The 16,395-nt window shown below is 49.1% G+C and overlaps 1 protein-coding gene across 1 annotated transcript in view; it reads right to left on the bottom strand.

The window, feature by feature from the left end:
- PPP2R1A (protein phosphatase 2 scaffold subunit Aalpha) overlaps window positions 1–16,395 on the bottom strand; it is a 526,337-nt gene that overhangs the window by 7,586 nt on the left and 502,356 nt on the right. Inside the window, exons 4-10 of the mRNA XM_050771342.1 lie at window positions 13,169–13,269; window positions 7,688–7,920; window positions 6,045–6,192; window positions 5,767–5,922; window positions 3,070–3,184; window positions 2,889–2,959; window positions 2,304–2,438 (exon numbers count right to left, since the gene is read on the bottom strand). Coding sequence (XP_050627299.1) covers window positions 2,304–2,438; window positions 2,889–2,959; window positions 3,070–3,184; window positions 5,767–5,922; window positions 6,045–6,192; window positions 7,688–7,920; window positions 13,169–13,269 — 959 coding nt within the window. The remainder of the gene's footprint in view (window positions 1–2,303; window positions 2,439–2,888; window positions 2,960–3,069; window positions 3,185–5,766; window positions 5,923–6,044; window positions 6,193–7,687; window positions 7,921–13,168; window positions 13,270–16,395) is intronic.

The following is a 16,395-nucleotide window of genomic DNA, read 5'->3' as shown; positions in this document are numbered from 1 at the left end:
TAGTGCTTGCTGAAGGTGAAACTGGAGCAAAAAATGCTCTAGTCCTAGCAAGCGCTGTAAGTGCACTTGCATCATGTATGGGCTTGCCTTCACACTGGGCTGAGCCCGGATCCTTCCCTGATGCCAGAGGCAAAATGCTCTCCAAAACTCTGGAAAGGTGTGAAATGACATAGCAGACAGGTTGAGGGGCTCTCACCTGCCAAATTATGCCCATTAAAGCATCAAAAACACAAATTATAGTTATATCTATAAAACATGATTATAAAAGAAAATACGTGCAAGTGAAGGATAACTCAGATAAATTACTTAAGTCATAAAATGTGTCATGAATATTAATGATTCAAACTTTTAGCAACTGACGTAAATAACTGATTTAAAATAGTACACTGTTAATCACCCACTAATACGGAAAAACAAAAAGAATAAAAAATACATTAAAAATAGCTCACTCTTTTCAATGTATTAAAAAATTGACTATAATTCTGCGGCTAAGAGATTACTCCACTGTAGCGGAATTGAGTAACATAACTTTTAGGGGCATGTGGGACTGAAGTGTGATGTAATACTTTCTGTTGCAGTATTTCCTCCAACTTTCTAGCACACTATGTATGTGCCTGTGTATAAGAAAGGGATGGGGAAGAGAGAAAGACTGAGGCCTTTGGGAACAAAGATGTCACACACTGGCAAACAATCTGCCCAGTTCTTCACTACCAAGGCAAAAACCACCACGTGGTCCCTTCTGCCTCCTGAACAATCTTGAATCCTTCCATACCACTGCAGCCTCATCTCTACATACCACTTAGTCTATCCTCAGCCTTCCAGACTCTCACAGCACCCTCCAGTTTGGTCTTCCTACACTTCTGCTGGCCACCTCACTTCAATCTTTCCTTCACATAAGCCCAGGGTGCTTTCTAATACCAACTCTACTCTGGCTCTTCCACTTGCCCACAGTCAAGTCCAAGCTCCTTCCCCATGGTCACCCTGATGATCTCTACAGTCATCACCCAGCACCGCCTCTCATCCTCTGTAATCCAGGCAACCTGAACTGCTGGTGTGGTCATGTGACCCTCCCTGGCCAATGGGTGTATGGGGTGCAAGCACATGTGAAGAATCTCGTCCTCTCGTCCTTCAGAGGACCGGGCCTGCTGTGGTCTGTGCCTGACCCCTCCATGCTGACTAAGAGATGCTAAAACTGGAGAAGTTGCCTGAGACTCAGAGACAGTTGAGGTCAGCAGGACTAACCCACCAGTGTAGGACTACCTATACTGTTATGAGACAGAGAAAAAAAATCCTCCATCTAATTTAAGCCAGAATGTATTCTAGGGTCTCTATTACAGCACCTTAGCCTAAACCCTAAAAAACATGAACTCGTCCTTAACAGCACCTGTAACACCTTAATGGCATCATGGGACTGCTTGTCTCTCTCCAATGTCAGTCTCTGAAGACTTGTGAGGTTCAAAACTGTCTTATTCTAGGCTGGGTGCAGCGGCTCACACCTATAATCCCAGGCCTTTGGAGGCCAAGGCAGGAGGATCACTTGAGACCAGGAGTTCAAGACAAACCTGGGCAACCTAGCAAGACCTCGTCTCTATAGAACATGTTTTTAAAAATTAGCTGGATGTGGCGGCTCTTACCTGTAGCCCCAGCTACTTGGGAGGCTAAAGTGGGAGGATCACTTGAGCCTAGAAGGTGGAGGCTGCAGTGGACCATGATCACACCACTGTGCTGCAGTGTGGGCAACAAAGTAAGACACTATCTCAAAACATAAATAAATAATTTTTTTTTTTTTTTTGAGACAGAGTCTTGCCCTGTTGTCCAGGCTGGAGTGCAGTAGTGTGATCTCGGCTCACTGCAACCTCTGCCTCCTGAATTCAAGTGATTCTCCTGCCTCGGCTTCCCGAATAGCTGAGATTACAGGCACCCGCCACCATGCCTGGTTAATTTTTGCATTTTCAGTAGAGACGGGGTTTCACCATGTTGCCCAGGCTGGTCTCAAACTCCTGACCTCAGGTGATCCACCCGCCTCAGCCTCCCAAAGTGCTGGGATTACAGGTGTGAGCCACCGCACCCAGCCATAAATAAAAACTTTTTAAAATTTCTGGCTCTATTATTCATATCTTTAATGCCCAGGAAAGGACTCATGCAGACTGCCAGGAGTAATGAATGCATGAACACACAGCTATGCCCACAAACAGGCAACTCAGCAAAGGTCTGGATGTCTGTTGAGATATCAGGAGATTCCTGGTCAATCCAGGTAACCTGTCCCCTCCACAAACCCAGAGCTGAGATCCTGGCACCCTTACCTCATCCTTCAGCTGAGCCAGGAAGAGGGGCAAGAGGTGCTCGATGGTGTTGTCTTTGCCCAAGATGGGAGAGAGGCCCATGATGACCGAGGCCAGGGCTGACTTGACATGTTGGTTGGCGTCGGACACCAGCTCCTGGGAAAGAGAAGGCGTAGGCACAGGGATCAGGGCAACCCCTGCATCAGCAGTGGCCAAGCAGATGCCAACCCCTAAAAGACAATAACCTGCTTCTGCCCCTCTCATTCGTGGAGCATGGGATGGCTTAGGGTACAGGGGAAATCACTGTTCCTTATGCGTACCACCTACTTAAATTCAATGACCCCTGCTCTCAGCAGCCCCCACTCCAACCCCAAAACCCTGTGAATGAGAGGACTCAGTGAACTTTGAGGTTCTAGAAAGTACTTCCACCTCTAAGGTCAGCCTCAAGCTGCAGTCAGGACCCTAACTGCTTGAAACCCAAGAGCTGCCTGGTCCCAGAGGGCTGGGAACCTAGTTTGCAGCTGACGATCCCCAAAGCCTTGTCTCCAGCCCCTCTTTTTAGCAGGCTCAGATCCACTTGGTTCCTCCCATCAAACTCTCTGTTACCTTGATGCAGGGCAAGATCTGGGACATGATCACATTCTCCCGACAGTCAGCTGAGAGGTTTTCACAGAACTCTGTGGGCAGGGAGAGGGAGGCAAAGGGAAGTGAGATCCAACGTTTTAGTTCCACTTCCAGCCCCTCGGACACCCACCCCACTTGCTGTGTTCCGGCTGCCAGCACCAACCTTTGACCTTGTGGGAGGCTGCGGCCCTCACCTCGGCCTCACAGTCTTTCATCAGGTTCTGGAAGGCGGGGACCAGGTCTGTCTTGGTGATCTCAGGCCCCACTGCTTTCTGGAGCTGCAGACAGGAAAGAGGAGGGGGAGAGTGAGAGGGCCTAGTAGGTACTCTGGGCTAAGGAAGCCAAAATCAAAGAGAAGGGGCCAGAATTAGGGGCCAGAGCGTGGGCCTTGGAAGCAGTGCTAAGATCTAATCCAAGCGCCAAGTCTGGCCCTGGGTCAAGGCTCTTCACCTCGCTGAGCCTCTTTTGCTTCTGAAGAAAACTGAGGACTGCAAGGGCACCTACCTCACAGTGTTGTCAGCATTAAAAATAACAGATTTCCATATTGTTCAGGCTACTGGGGTTTTCTGTTACATGATCCAAAAACATTCAAACAACATAGTGACTGCAACTTTTTGATTTATATATGGTTGTATTTCTTAAAGATCTGTTACCAGAAGCATGAATTACTTTTGTAATGAAAAAAAAAAAAACAATAGGCCAAGCACAGTGGCTTATGCCTATAATCCCAGCACTTTGGGAAGCCGAGGTGGGCAGACTGCTTGAGTCCAAGAGATCAAGACCAGCCCGGGCAACACAGTGAAACCCTGACTCTACATAGGAGGCTGAGGTAGGAGGATCACCTGAGCCCAGGAGGTCAAGACTGCAGTGAGTCATGACCATGCCACTGGGTGGCAGCAGCCTGGGTGACGGTGTGAGACCCTGCCTCAAAATAAAAATAAAACAATAAAGATTGACAGGGAAGAAGGCACTCTGGGGCCGGGGGCAGTGGCTTACACCTGTAATCCCAGCACTTTGGGAGACCGAGGTGGGCAGATCACTTGAGGCCAGGAATTTGAGACCAGCCTGGCCAACATGGTGAAACCCCATCTCTACTAAAAATACAAAAATTAGCTGCGTGTGGTGGCGTACATCTGTAATTCCAGCTACTTGGGAGGCTGAGGCACAAGAATCACTTAAGTCTGGGAGACGGAGGTTGCAGTGAGCTGAGATTGTGTCACTGTACTCCAGCCTGGGCAAAAGAGTGAGGCTCTCTTTAAAAAAAAAAAAAAAAAAGGAGGCACGCTTGGCTCCTGCCTGTTTCATGGCATGAGGCATGGAAAGACACATGACTCTTGCTGCAAAGCTGGTTCCTGAAGACCTGGTAGGAAGCAGAACAGTTCATTATGAGGAAGGGAATGAACAAATAAAAAAACCTTGAAGGACCTCTTGGGAAAATATTGCCTTTTATTCATCTTGCAAATATTTACTGAATGCCTACTGTGTGCCAAGAACTAGTTTAACAGCCTAAAATTCCTGTCCTCATGGAATTTGTACTCGAAGACCCAGTGTGACACAGTTTATGCACCTCAGGAGACAAGGATGGGAAGAACCTTCCCTAAATGTGGTGATGGTACGCTATTCTGAGGCTGAGTCCTTCCTACAAATGCCAGTGGGAACCAGCACAATTACAGGCAAAGGGCGCCTCAGGGTGCAGCAGCACTCGAGGCCTCTCTGATCCCACCCTGCCCTCTCTCCTGCTTTCTCTCAGGCTAGGCCGTCAAGATCAGGCCTGAATGTTCCTGCTAGCACTTGCTCTCGCCTCCCAGGGTTCTTTGTCCTCTTGCTGGAGCAAAGTTCCTATCTTAGCTCTCACCAACTCATCTTCTAGAACCAGCTGCAACACCACCTCCCCTCCTCAATGCTTCCAAGGCCCCACATCTGTCTGTCTGTCCCACACCTGTGACACTTTATTATCAAATTTCCCCCTAAGTCAATCTTCCCCTTCAGACTGCCTGGCTCCGTGAAGGCCAGGAATGTGCCAAATTCACTGGCCCAGCAAATAGCTGGTGCTCAGCAGACATGTTTGTGGGATGAGGCAATCTGGATCCCCGCGGAAGGAGCACTGTGGGAGACACAGAGCTGGAGTCTTGCCCCCTTTCTGCCTGGCTGGTAGTGTCACTCTGATCAGTTAATTAAACTTTCTGGGGCCAGGCACGGTGGCTAACACCTGTAATCCCAGCACTCTGGGAGACCAAGGCAGGCGGATCACTTGAGGTCAGGCGTTCAAGACCAGCCTGGCTAACATGGTGAAACCCTGTCTCTACTAAAAATACAAAAACTAGCCGGGCGTCGTGGTGGGCATCTGTAATCCTAGTCCCTCAGGAGGCTGAGGCAGGAGAATTGCCTGAACCCGGGAGGGAGAGGTTGCAGTGAGCCAAGATTGCGCCACCACACTCCAGCTGGGCAACAGCACTCTAGCCTGGAGGACAGAATGAGACCCCGTCTCAAAACAAAAAAACAAACAAACAAACAAAAAACTGCACCTTTTTGGGCTGCGTCTTCCCCTTTGTGAAAGGACAGCTTGATTATGTCAGGAACACCCCACATGTGCTACCCTTCTCTGCTCCTGTGGCACTTTCCTCCGTGAAGCCTTAACTTAGCCTCAGAATCCTTCTCAAGGCAGCACTTCAAGATGCCATGTCAATCAACCAGGATTGGCATATGAAGTGAGATGAAGTTAGACGATCACAGAGATCTTATTGCTCAAACGCCCAATGATTCCGTCGGCCTAATGGTAAACCTCAGCTCCTATATGCATCCCTTCTGAGGGTGTCAGTGTCCCGCACCAGTGGGACAGTGTCAACGGTCGCTCACCTACCTCTGTGAACTTGTCGGCCACCATGTAGCGGACGCGCCAGGACTTGTCTTCAGCGGCCTGGCGCAGAGTGGGCATCACCAGGGCCTCCAGATCCTCCTGGGGTAGGAGCTGAGCAATGTTCACGCACGCCTCCACCGCCAGCAGCCGCACCGAGTCCTGGGGAGAGGAGAGGAATGCAGGAGGGCAGCAGAGGCCTTGCTGAACTCTGAGATTCTCTTTCACGGGCAGGGACCAGCAGAAGGAGGTGAGAGCAGAGAGGTCCAGGGAGCAAAACTCACCTGCTCGTCAGAGGCCAGGTTGGAGAACATGGGGATGATCTCACTCTTGACGTTGTCCAGCTCCAGCACCTTGGCAAACTCCCCCAGCTTGGAGGCTGCGGCCCGCCGCACCATGGGGGTGTCATCTGAGCACAGGTTCCGGAAGTACCTGGGAGTCGGGGATGGGGATCATGAGGCAGCAGGCAGTACGGCAGAGAGGAGCAAGCACAGACTGCAGTTGTGTGGGTCCAGGATTTAGCTGAATGACCTTGGGCAAGTGATGACTCCGTCTGTCTTCCCAGCCCTATGAAAAGGCGCTGATAGTAACAGTAACTACCCCACAGGTCTGCATGAGGTTTCAATGAAATAATGTGTGTGGGACACTTCGCAGACTGCACATAATAAATCCAGTCAATGGTAAGTGCTGACAATTACATTATCATGACCATAAAAATTGCTTAACCAAGGGGCCTGGTACAGTGGCTCATACCTGTAATCTGAACACTCTGGAAGACCAAGGCAGGAGGATTGCTTGAGCCCAGGAGTTCAAGACCCGCCTGAGCAACATAGTGAGACCCCATCTCTAACAAAAATAAAAAATGAGCCCAGCGTGGTGGTGCACACCTGTGGTCCCAGCTATTTGAGAGGCTAAGGCAGGAGGAATGCTTGAGCCCAAGAGGTTGAGGCTGCAGTGGGCTATGATTCTATCAGTGCACTTCAGCCTGGATGACAGAGCAAGATCCTATCTCAAAAACAAACGAAAAACTGCTTAACTAAGAGGCTAGTCTAGAGCCACAGAAAGGCTTTATTTTACAGCAGCAATTGCTTCGGTCAAAGATGGTCAGGGCCAGTGTAAGTATCTAAGCATCTGTGCAGCCGTAAATCAGAGTTCTGGAGTGAGCCACGGCTCAAACCTGGGCATGATGGTCAACTGTTTGCAAAGTAGAGGAGCAGGAGGCTGAAAACTGAAGTGGTTTACCTGCCAAAGGCACCGGACCTGGGACAGGCTGGAGACACCATCAGATGTGATGTGCTGAAAGTTTTTATGTTCCAGATTTTGCTCTAAGCACTTTATATGTGATAATTCCTTTTTTTGTTAGACGGAGTTTCACTGGTGTCGCCCAGGTTGGAGTGCAACGGCATGATCTCGGCTCACCGCAAACTCTGCCTCCTGTGTTCAAGCGACTCTCCTGCCTTAGCCTCCCAAGTAGCTGGGACTACAGGAGTGCGCCACCATGCCCGGCTAATTTTTGTATGTTTAGTAGAGACAGGGTTTCACCATCTTGGTCAGGCTGGTCTCGAACTTCTGACCTCACGATCCACCCGCCTTGGCCTCCCAAAGTGCTGGGATTACAGGCGTGAACCACTGCATCCGGCCTATATGTGATAATTCTTTTAAATCCTCACATTAACCAGTGGGAAGGAGGACCTGTCATCATCTCAATTCCTAAGTGAGCAAGGGGGCAGAGGTGGTAAATTGACACGCGGCTGTGTCCGGAGACCAACTCTCAAGGATGTGGCCTACCACGTGGTAAGCAGGAGTGGGACTGGAGAGAGTTCAGGGGCGTGTGGGCCCTAGGTAGACCGAAAGGAGGCTGAGGCTTTAGAGAAGGGGACCGAGCTGAGGGGGGAGCTTGGAGCTTCCAAGGGGGGCAGAGACTCACTGTCGAAGTTCCGCCTTGACAGCACTGGACACTCGGGGGTAGCAGACGGAGAAGAGGCCGCAGGCCGAGGTGCGGGAGGTGAACCAGTCGCCGCCCGCCAGCCGCTTCACCAGCGGCACAAAGTGTGCCTCCAGGTCAGAGGGCGAGTGCTCGTGTGAGATGGCCCGTAAGGACTCCACTGCCTTGTCCCGCACCACTGTCTCCTCCACTGTGGCCAGCGACTCCAGGGGTGGCTGTCGTGAGAATATGAAGTCACTGGACAGCTCCCTCTCTACCATCCCCGGCCCTGGACCCCCATCCTGCAACCCCCTCATGGGCTCATCTCCTCAGAGAAACCTTCCCTATTACCCATCCCAGCCTTCATTAAAAGAGCATTTTAAAATGGTTGCAGTGAATGATTCAAAGGAAAAACGTAATATTATGCCAGCCAGCAGAAGGTCTCTGTCAGCGTGCCTTCCACAAAGGTTCTTACTTAGGGGTCCTTGAAGAAGTTTCACTGGGGTCCATGAATCTGAAAATTACACACATCACTTTCTGAGGAGAAAGTTCTTAGCCTCTCAAAGTGCAATGATCATCACTGACACTGCGTAGAACATCAGTTCACTGTGTGTACTAGGCAGGACCACCGTGTTGTACCAGGGGTGCTTGTTTTTCCTCACTGAATTCTATAAAGCAAGTCCTGATTTTAAAGAAGAGAAAACTGAGGTACGGACTGGCTTGCCCAAGCTAATAATAGCTACAGGTCAGGATCGAAAACCTGACCTGAGTTTCCCATGAACAGGTACAGTTGTGCTGTCTCATACAACTCTGGTGACTGAATTGGGATCTCATGTTTCTGGGGGACTATGGGGCTCGGGACGGCTCGCTGGTTGTTACTGTGGGCCTAGAATGACTGTGCTCCTTCAGATATATATGACTGGCTCTCCACTGTATCCCCAGAGCCCAGCACAAGACAGGAACTCTTAATTAGCGACCTACTGAAGGGAGACTCAACTTATCCCAATATGTTCAAATAAAGGTACAGAGGTCTCTGGTTTGAAATTCAACTTGGGCTGACAGATATTTAAGACAGGAAAAAAAAAATCATAAATGGAAATGCCTCCAGGGCCCAGTCAAGTAACAGAATGAAGCTATCAGTCAAGGTGACAAGCGGAGGTGGCAGGGGGCGTGAACAGGAAGAGGCAGGCACTGGGGCACCTTGGAGAGCCATGTAGTCCAGGGAGGGCAGGTGCTCCCCAGCTCCAGGGACTGTCACTATGGGAGGATGCAGCTGGCAATAAGCAAATCTGGTTTTCCAAATGCAGTCCTCAGAAAAACTCAAGAGTTTTGTATGTGAGAAATCTCATGGAACACATGCTACAACACGGATGAACCTTGAAGACATTATGCTAAGGGAAATCAGCTAAAAGTCAGAAGGACAAATATTTTCTGACTCCACTTATATGAGGAATCTAGAACAGTCAAACCCATAAAGTAGAACGGTGGCTGCCAGGGGCTCGGGGAGAGGAAACGGGGAGTTCATGTTCAATAGGTCTGCGATTTCAGTTTGGGGAGATGAAAAATTCTGGAGATGGATGGTGATAATGGCTGCACAATGTGAATAAACTTACTGCCACAGAGCTACACACTTTAAAATAATTAAAATAGCACATTCTACATATATTTTTACAGTAAAACTATTAACAACAAAAACAAATGTTTAAAAATAGTTACAATGAATGATTCAAAGGAAAAATGTAATACTAAGCAAGCCAGCGTAATGTCACTGTCACAGGTCCTCGTGCTATCGTGAGGTCTCAGGTTCAGGATGGTCTCATGGGAGTGTGACCATAGGTGTGGTGTGACTGGGATATGCAGGGACAGAGTTCCTCTTGTTCACCTCGGCTCTCCCATCACGTGGGCTGGCACGGAGAAGGCACTCAATCAACACCTGCCAAGTGACTAGAGGTGGAGCTTATGGCAATCTGTTATAAGGAGGCCTGGGGACAGAGGCTGAGCAGTGATTATATAAGCCAAGGTTCTCTTCTTCAGTAGGTTACTGCAGGAAGTAGTTCTCAAAGTAAGATCCCTGACCACCCTGCAGCAGAATCACCCAGGAGGCCTATCCCAGCGCGGACCAAAACAGTCAGAGTATCTGGAGGCAGGGCCCAGGAAGGTACACATTTAAGAAACTACAATTGATGCCTTTGCACAGTGAAGACTCACTACTGTAAAGCCTCTCTGTGAAGTCTGGGGGCAAGGGTTCTCAAACCTGGAGACCACACAGGGTAGGGAAGAGTGTGACCCACCTAAAATCCTGTGTACTTTTATAAGAAGAGGGTCCGGAATTTAACAGATTCTCAAAGGGATCCACAATTCCAAACGAGTTAGGAGCTGCTGGCCAGATGCAGTGGCTCACGCCTGTAATCCCAGAACTCTGGGAGGCCAACACAGGTGATCACTTGAGGCCAGGAGTTCCAGACCAGCCTGACCAACATGGTGAAACCCTGTCTCTACTAAAAATACAAAAATTAGCCCAGCGTGGTGATGGGTGCCTGTAATGCTAGCTACTTGGGAGGCTGAGGCTTGAGAATCGCTTGAACCCAGGAGGCAGAGGCTGCAGTGAGCTGAGATCACAACACTGCACTCCAGCCTGGGTGACAGAGCAAGACTCTTTTTCAAAGAAAAAATAAAATAAAAATAAAAAGAGCTGCTGACACAGAAACAACCCTCACACCCAGGCACAGTGGCTCACACCTGTAATCCCAGCACTTCGGGAGGCCGGGGTGGGTGGATCACCTGAGGTCAGGATTCTGAGACCAGTGTGACCAACAAGGTGAAATCCCGTCTCTACTAAAAATGCAAAAAGTAGCTGGGTGTGGTGGCACACACCTGTAATCCCAGCTACTGGGGAGGCTGAGGCAGGAGAATCGCCTGAACCTGGGAGGCAGAGGTTGCAGTGGGCCGAGATTACGCCATTGTACTCCAGCCTGTGTAATGAGTGAAACTCCATCTCGGGAAAAAAACAAAACAAACAAATGAAAAAAACAAAAAAAAACAAAAAAAAACAATCCTCACACTGCAGCTACAGGAGTCTCTGTAATTAATTCCATTTTACCACTGCTGAGAGCGAGGGCTGGGAGTGGGTCTGACACATCCCTGGGTTTCCACAGCCTAGAGACTTTGCTCAATGTTTGTGGAATGAAGAAACTACACAAAGCCCTTTTCTATTTCCTATAACCTGTTAAAATCCAGGTTAACAGCCACCTCCTCCAGGAAGCCTTCCCTGACAACTTCCCATCCCACCTAAGCAGGTTAGGTATCTACCCTGAGTTTTAAGGGCCCCCTGCCTCCCTTGTTTACAGCGTTGACAGCAACCAGGAGCCTTCTGAGGATAGTACATAGGAGTGGCTAAGAATTAGGGGACTGGGATCTAATCTGGACTCTGCCTCTTCCCAGCTTGGGCAATTCACTTAAACCAACCTGTGCCTCAGTTTCCTCATCTGAGCAACAGAGCTAACATCAGTGCACAATTGTGTAAGGCTCCTGGGATGTGCACTGCAGGCAACGAGCAAGCACAAGCTATTCTGATCTGACTCTTCTCTGGTTTCCAGCACTGCCTGGTCCAGAGAGCCCCAGGATGTCTGCAGGCTGACATGAACATCATACGCATCGGTCACAGGGAATTGCTTCCCAAAAGGAAGCGTGGGTTGACTGGGACTTTCCTTACTGAGAATGTTCTGTTGGGAGACCCTGGCCAGGTAGGAGAAGGATCCGTGGGTCCCAGCCCAGCTCCAAAGCAAGCTTGAGTCCCAAGCTCAGTTGCAGACCCTGGGGGCCTTTGTTGAAGCCTTGGGGTTTCATAAAAATGATGTCTTCTGCTCCTAAGTCCTCTGAGAAGCTACTGAAAGCTATGAATTCACTGCTCAGAAGTTCCACCTGACAAATATCAGCCAGGGGCTACAGACAATTTTGTGAAATTCAAGGAACCCCTTCTAGGCTGGCCCCCAAACCTTATCATGCTCATGTGAAGAAGTCCTGTTTTTTGTAAAATGTATGAAACGATCTCATTTATGTACAATTTTCTGTGTGTCCATATGCACAAATCATACACATACGCCCAGATGAAAGCTGAGATACCAGAATTTAATGGTAACTATCAAGTTTCCTTAGACAATGCTGTTTGGGAAAAAACGAATTACTGTATTTGCTCAAATCCCAAGATCCCAACAATGATAAGCACCATTCTTTTACACACCACTAAGAGGGAGAAAGGCTGCTGCTATAAAACACCATCAAGGGCTGGTGCCACATTGTATCTCTAACAACAGTGAAATACAGAATCACTGGGGGAGTGGGGCGGAGGCAGAGGCAGCAGCAGTGGCCCAGGGCTCTGAGAACAGTGAAAACCAGGGGACTCGGCAACTTGTAAGGCCTTCCTTCCCAGATCATCTTCTCTCAAACAATGCTTCTTGTTGGGATCTGACCCATCTTTGTGTCCCTAGCCATCACCTAGCACGGGACACACAGGCAGGCAGTGGGGTGGGAATGTGGCAGAGAGTCAAATAGACAGACCAAGAATCCCAGCTCTGCCATCTACAAGGCATACAATCTTGAAGAGACACTTAACCTCTCAGTGCTCCAGGTGGCTCACCCATAAACAGGGAATCTCTCCTACCCCAAAGGCTGGATATGATGTCACAGCAACAATAATGACAATTGCAGTTAACATCTGTTAGTACTTACTAAGTGCCAAGTACTGTGCAAGGGCTCAAGATAATTTTAAAAGGTTTTCATAATCCCATTTTGCAGATGAGAAAGGTACAACACAGAGAGGTTAAGTAATTCTCTTACAAGTCATACAGCAAATAAGTGGTAGAACCCAGCCTGACTCCAAACCCACAGCCCTGTATGTAGAATCCCAGATGAGGCCTGGCATTGGGTACCTACCTGACCACTAAACAGAAAGGATGACAACTGCACCCTGAGTTCACAATATTAAAAGCCACTACTGGCCGGGCACGGTGGCTCAAGCCTGTAATCCCAGCACTTTGGGAGGCTGAGGTGGGTGGATCACGAGGTCAGGAGATCAAGACCATCCTGGCTAACACGGTGAAACCTCGTCTCTACTAAAAATACAAAAAACTAGCCGGGCGTGGTGGCGGGCGCCTATAGTCCCAGCTACTTGGGAGGCTGAGGCAGAAGAATGGTGTGAACCCGGGAGGCGGAGCTTGCAGTGAGCTGAGATCGCGCCACTGCACTCCAGCCTGGGTGACAGAGCAAGACTCCGTCTCACAAAAAAATAAAATAAAATAAAATAAAATAAAATAAAATAAAATAAAAGCCACTACTGACTTGTTGGATTAAAGCAGATGTCCACGGAATAGCTGTTCTGACGTGATCCCCATGCTCTCCAACATGCTCCCCTCCCTGCCCTAGGTCGGCAGGGCCATGGGCCTGACCCTAAGGGGTGGGCAAGAGGACTTCCTGCCTTCCACTCACCAGCAGGCAGTGCACATACTCTGGGCCTCCCACCAGGGTAGTGAAGGTTCCCAGCTGTTCTGCCAGGGCCAGGAGGACCTCATCTTCATCATAGATGGTATCTGTGGAACCAAGACAGACTTCGTGACTATCCCACCTCGACTCTGACCCCAGCCGAAGCTCAGAACTCACGGACGCCATTCTGCTTCCTCAGGCTGTCAGCACTCAGTTTCCCCATCCGCCCACTTGCTCCCCACTCTCCACCTGGGCTGACACAGAGATCACGGCACAGGCTTGGCTGGGATGAGAGAGCCCTAAGTCCCGCTTCTGCCCTCTAGCAGGTGCGGAACACTGACTGAGTGATTCCACCTCTCTGAATCCCAGCTTCTGTGTCTGTAAAATGGTGTTCACCATCCCTCCCTTGTAGCAAGGGTTACAGTGAGGAGCAAATATGACCAGGTGTATAAAGCACAGAGCAACGTCAACGAGAGCTTTTTTGGGGTGCAGCTTCTCCCCTCAGCACTGTTCTCTCTGCCAGAAATTTCTTTTTATCCTTGGAGATTCAGTTTAGCTACCCCTTCTTGGAAGATTTCTAGGATGTCCGCTGGAACACCTTCTCTGGGCTCAGTCTCCCTCTCCTTCCATGCCACCTTTACCCACACCCTTAACATAGGCTATAATCAGCGAGCCCAGGACTGGCTCCTCTCTGTGCCCCAGTTCCTGCCAGAGCTGAGCACAGACAGACAGCAATTCAGGTTTGCTGAAAGAATGAATATGTGAAGGGAAAATCTGTTCTGTCCCTAATGCCCACATCCAAAGGCCTCTCTCTTAAGCTCCATCCTCTCATCCCTGAGGCAGTGGGAACTGCTAATCCCTGCATAGCACAAGATGCTAATATCCCTGGCATCTGTTACCACTTAAACCTCCTGCATTTAAGCTGGGTATATGGCAATCCAGCAACAGACTACATTTCCCAGACGCCCTTGCAGTTGGCAAGGCCATGTGACCTTGCTCTGGCCAATGGGATGTGAGTGTTAAGTGGTGAGTTCAACTTCTGCGTCACCTCTTTATCACAACCGTCTCATTTAAGTAGTCATTATCATCATCCCCATTTTATGGTGGGTTCAAATATTGCTTTACTGTTGGGTGCTTATACAGCAACTCACTTCATCTCTCTGAGCCTTTCTCATCCCCCAAATCACAACAGGCCGTTCTCACTTCACAGGGTTGTTCTGAGACTAAAGGGAAATAAATGTTTTCAGTGAAGAGTTCAGCACAGAGCCCAGTAGGAGGGTTAGCATCTCTGCCTCTTCCTTCAATAAATTCTCGCCAATATGACTGTTCTTAGGCTCATTCCCAGCCTCAGTTTCCCTGGCTCCCTCTGCACACAGTTAAAACCACCCTCACTGTTTTCTTTGTCTCCTGAAGACCTTATACATATCCACAGACTCAATTCTTATTCATCTCTATCTCCAGTCTAGACCTTATAGCCAAGCAATGCTGCCGAAGGCCAAACACCTGGGAGCTGCCAGCACCCTGCCTTCCCACCAATCCACACAGAACTATCCTCCTTGGAAGGGATGGCAGCTCCTTCTGAGCCAAGTCTGTCAACCCTCCCAACCTAAGGTCACTCTGATCATCACTAGCTGTCAGCTGGGAGACTGCAACAGCTTCTTACCTGGTTTTCCCGCTTCCACCTTTGCCCCTACACCATCTGGATCTCCCAGAACCCAGAGTGACTCTTTCAGGTGTAAAAGAAATCCTGACACTCTTTCATTTCAATCTGCCAATAGTTCCAAAGAAACCTGATCTCACATGTTGTGGTCACTGTTCTTCTCCAACCTCATGTCCTAGTCTCACTCTCCCTTAACAATCTTACTCAACTCATGGCTACCTCACTGCTATTCTTCCAACACGCTGAGCATACACCTGTCTCTCCTCACAGCCTGAAATGCTCTTCCCACAGAGTCCCACGTGGCTGGCACCTCCGTTCCACTCAGGACCCTCTCCCATTAAGCTTCCATAAAAACCCAGAGGGTTCAGATAGCTTCCAGATGGAGAAACATGTGGAGGCTCTTGAAGGGTGGTGGGCTCAGGGAGGACAAGGAAACTCCAGGCCCTTTCCCCCATACCTCACTCTATGCATCTCTTCATCTGTATCCTTTGCGATATCCTTTATAATAAACGGGTAAACATAAGTGTTTCCCTGAGTTCTGTGGGCCTAATCAAACCCAAAGAGGGGGTCATGGGAACCCCAACTTGAAGCTGATCAGTCAGAAGTTCCAAAGGACCTGCGACTGGTGGGCAGGGTTGGGGACAGTCTTGGGGACTGAGCCATCAATCTGTGGGATCTGACACTATCTCTGCATAGACAGTGTTGGAACTGAATTAGAGTCTGACAACCAGCTGCTGTCCACTGCTCAGTTTGGGGGAAAAACCCCAGACATATGGTCACAGAAGTCATGTTCTGTGATATGATTGCTCTGGTATGAAAGCAGAGGAAAGACGCAGAGTTTTCCTTACACACCCCGACTGTTAGGTACTGCTCTTATTAGACTCCTTTACAGATAAGGGAAATGAGGCTAAGAAAGGTGGAGTGACTTACTCAGCTTTCCTAGCAAGTCGGCGGCATAGCTGCCTGTTTCAAACCCAGGTCGCTCCAACATTTTTCCTCTACAACTTCTTCACCACTTTATTATCCTGCCATGCCTCAGCATTCTAAAGCTTTCAAGTCTCCCCAACAGTTCACCAATAGAAGCCACCTGGTTTGGGGCCATTTGTTCAGTGTCATATGAGCAGACTCTTCATGTAGCGTTCAGTCAGACACACCTGCACCCCTCAGTCACTATGTGCCACTGCAGGTGAGTCACTGCACCTCTTTAGGCTCCAACACCCTATGTGTCCAGTGCGGGGAGGGGTAACAATCTCAAGCTCCTTCCTCCCCAGGATCATCACTAGGTCCAACTAAGACGATCCCATACACAAGAGTTTAATTAGTGACAAAGCATTCTAAACCTTCAGCTGTGATTTCCGCTGGTATTAAGTATAAAGCATGAAGTAGTAATGGGAATAATGATAACAGAGGATTTACCATTAATTGGTAGTCCAGTCTGTGTCAGACAGTGTACTAAGTGCTTTACCTACATCCTCACAGACAGCAGTGCTTAGTAACAGCCTGGCAGCTAACGCTTCGGCAGCACGTACTGCACAGTGTCATAAGCACCTTACAGTATCTTACTTAGTCTTCG

This window comes from Macaca thibetana, chromosome 19 (assembly GCF_024542745.1).
Source record: "Macaca thibetana thibetana isolate TM-01 chromosome 19, ASM2454274v1, whole genome shotgun sequence".
NCBI lineage: Eukaryota > Metazoa > Chordata > Mammalia > Primates > Cercopithecidae > Macaca > Macaca thibetana.
Note: the sequence above shows the minus strand (reverse complement) of the source record. Positions and strands in the feature narration are given on the sequence as shown.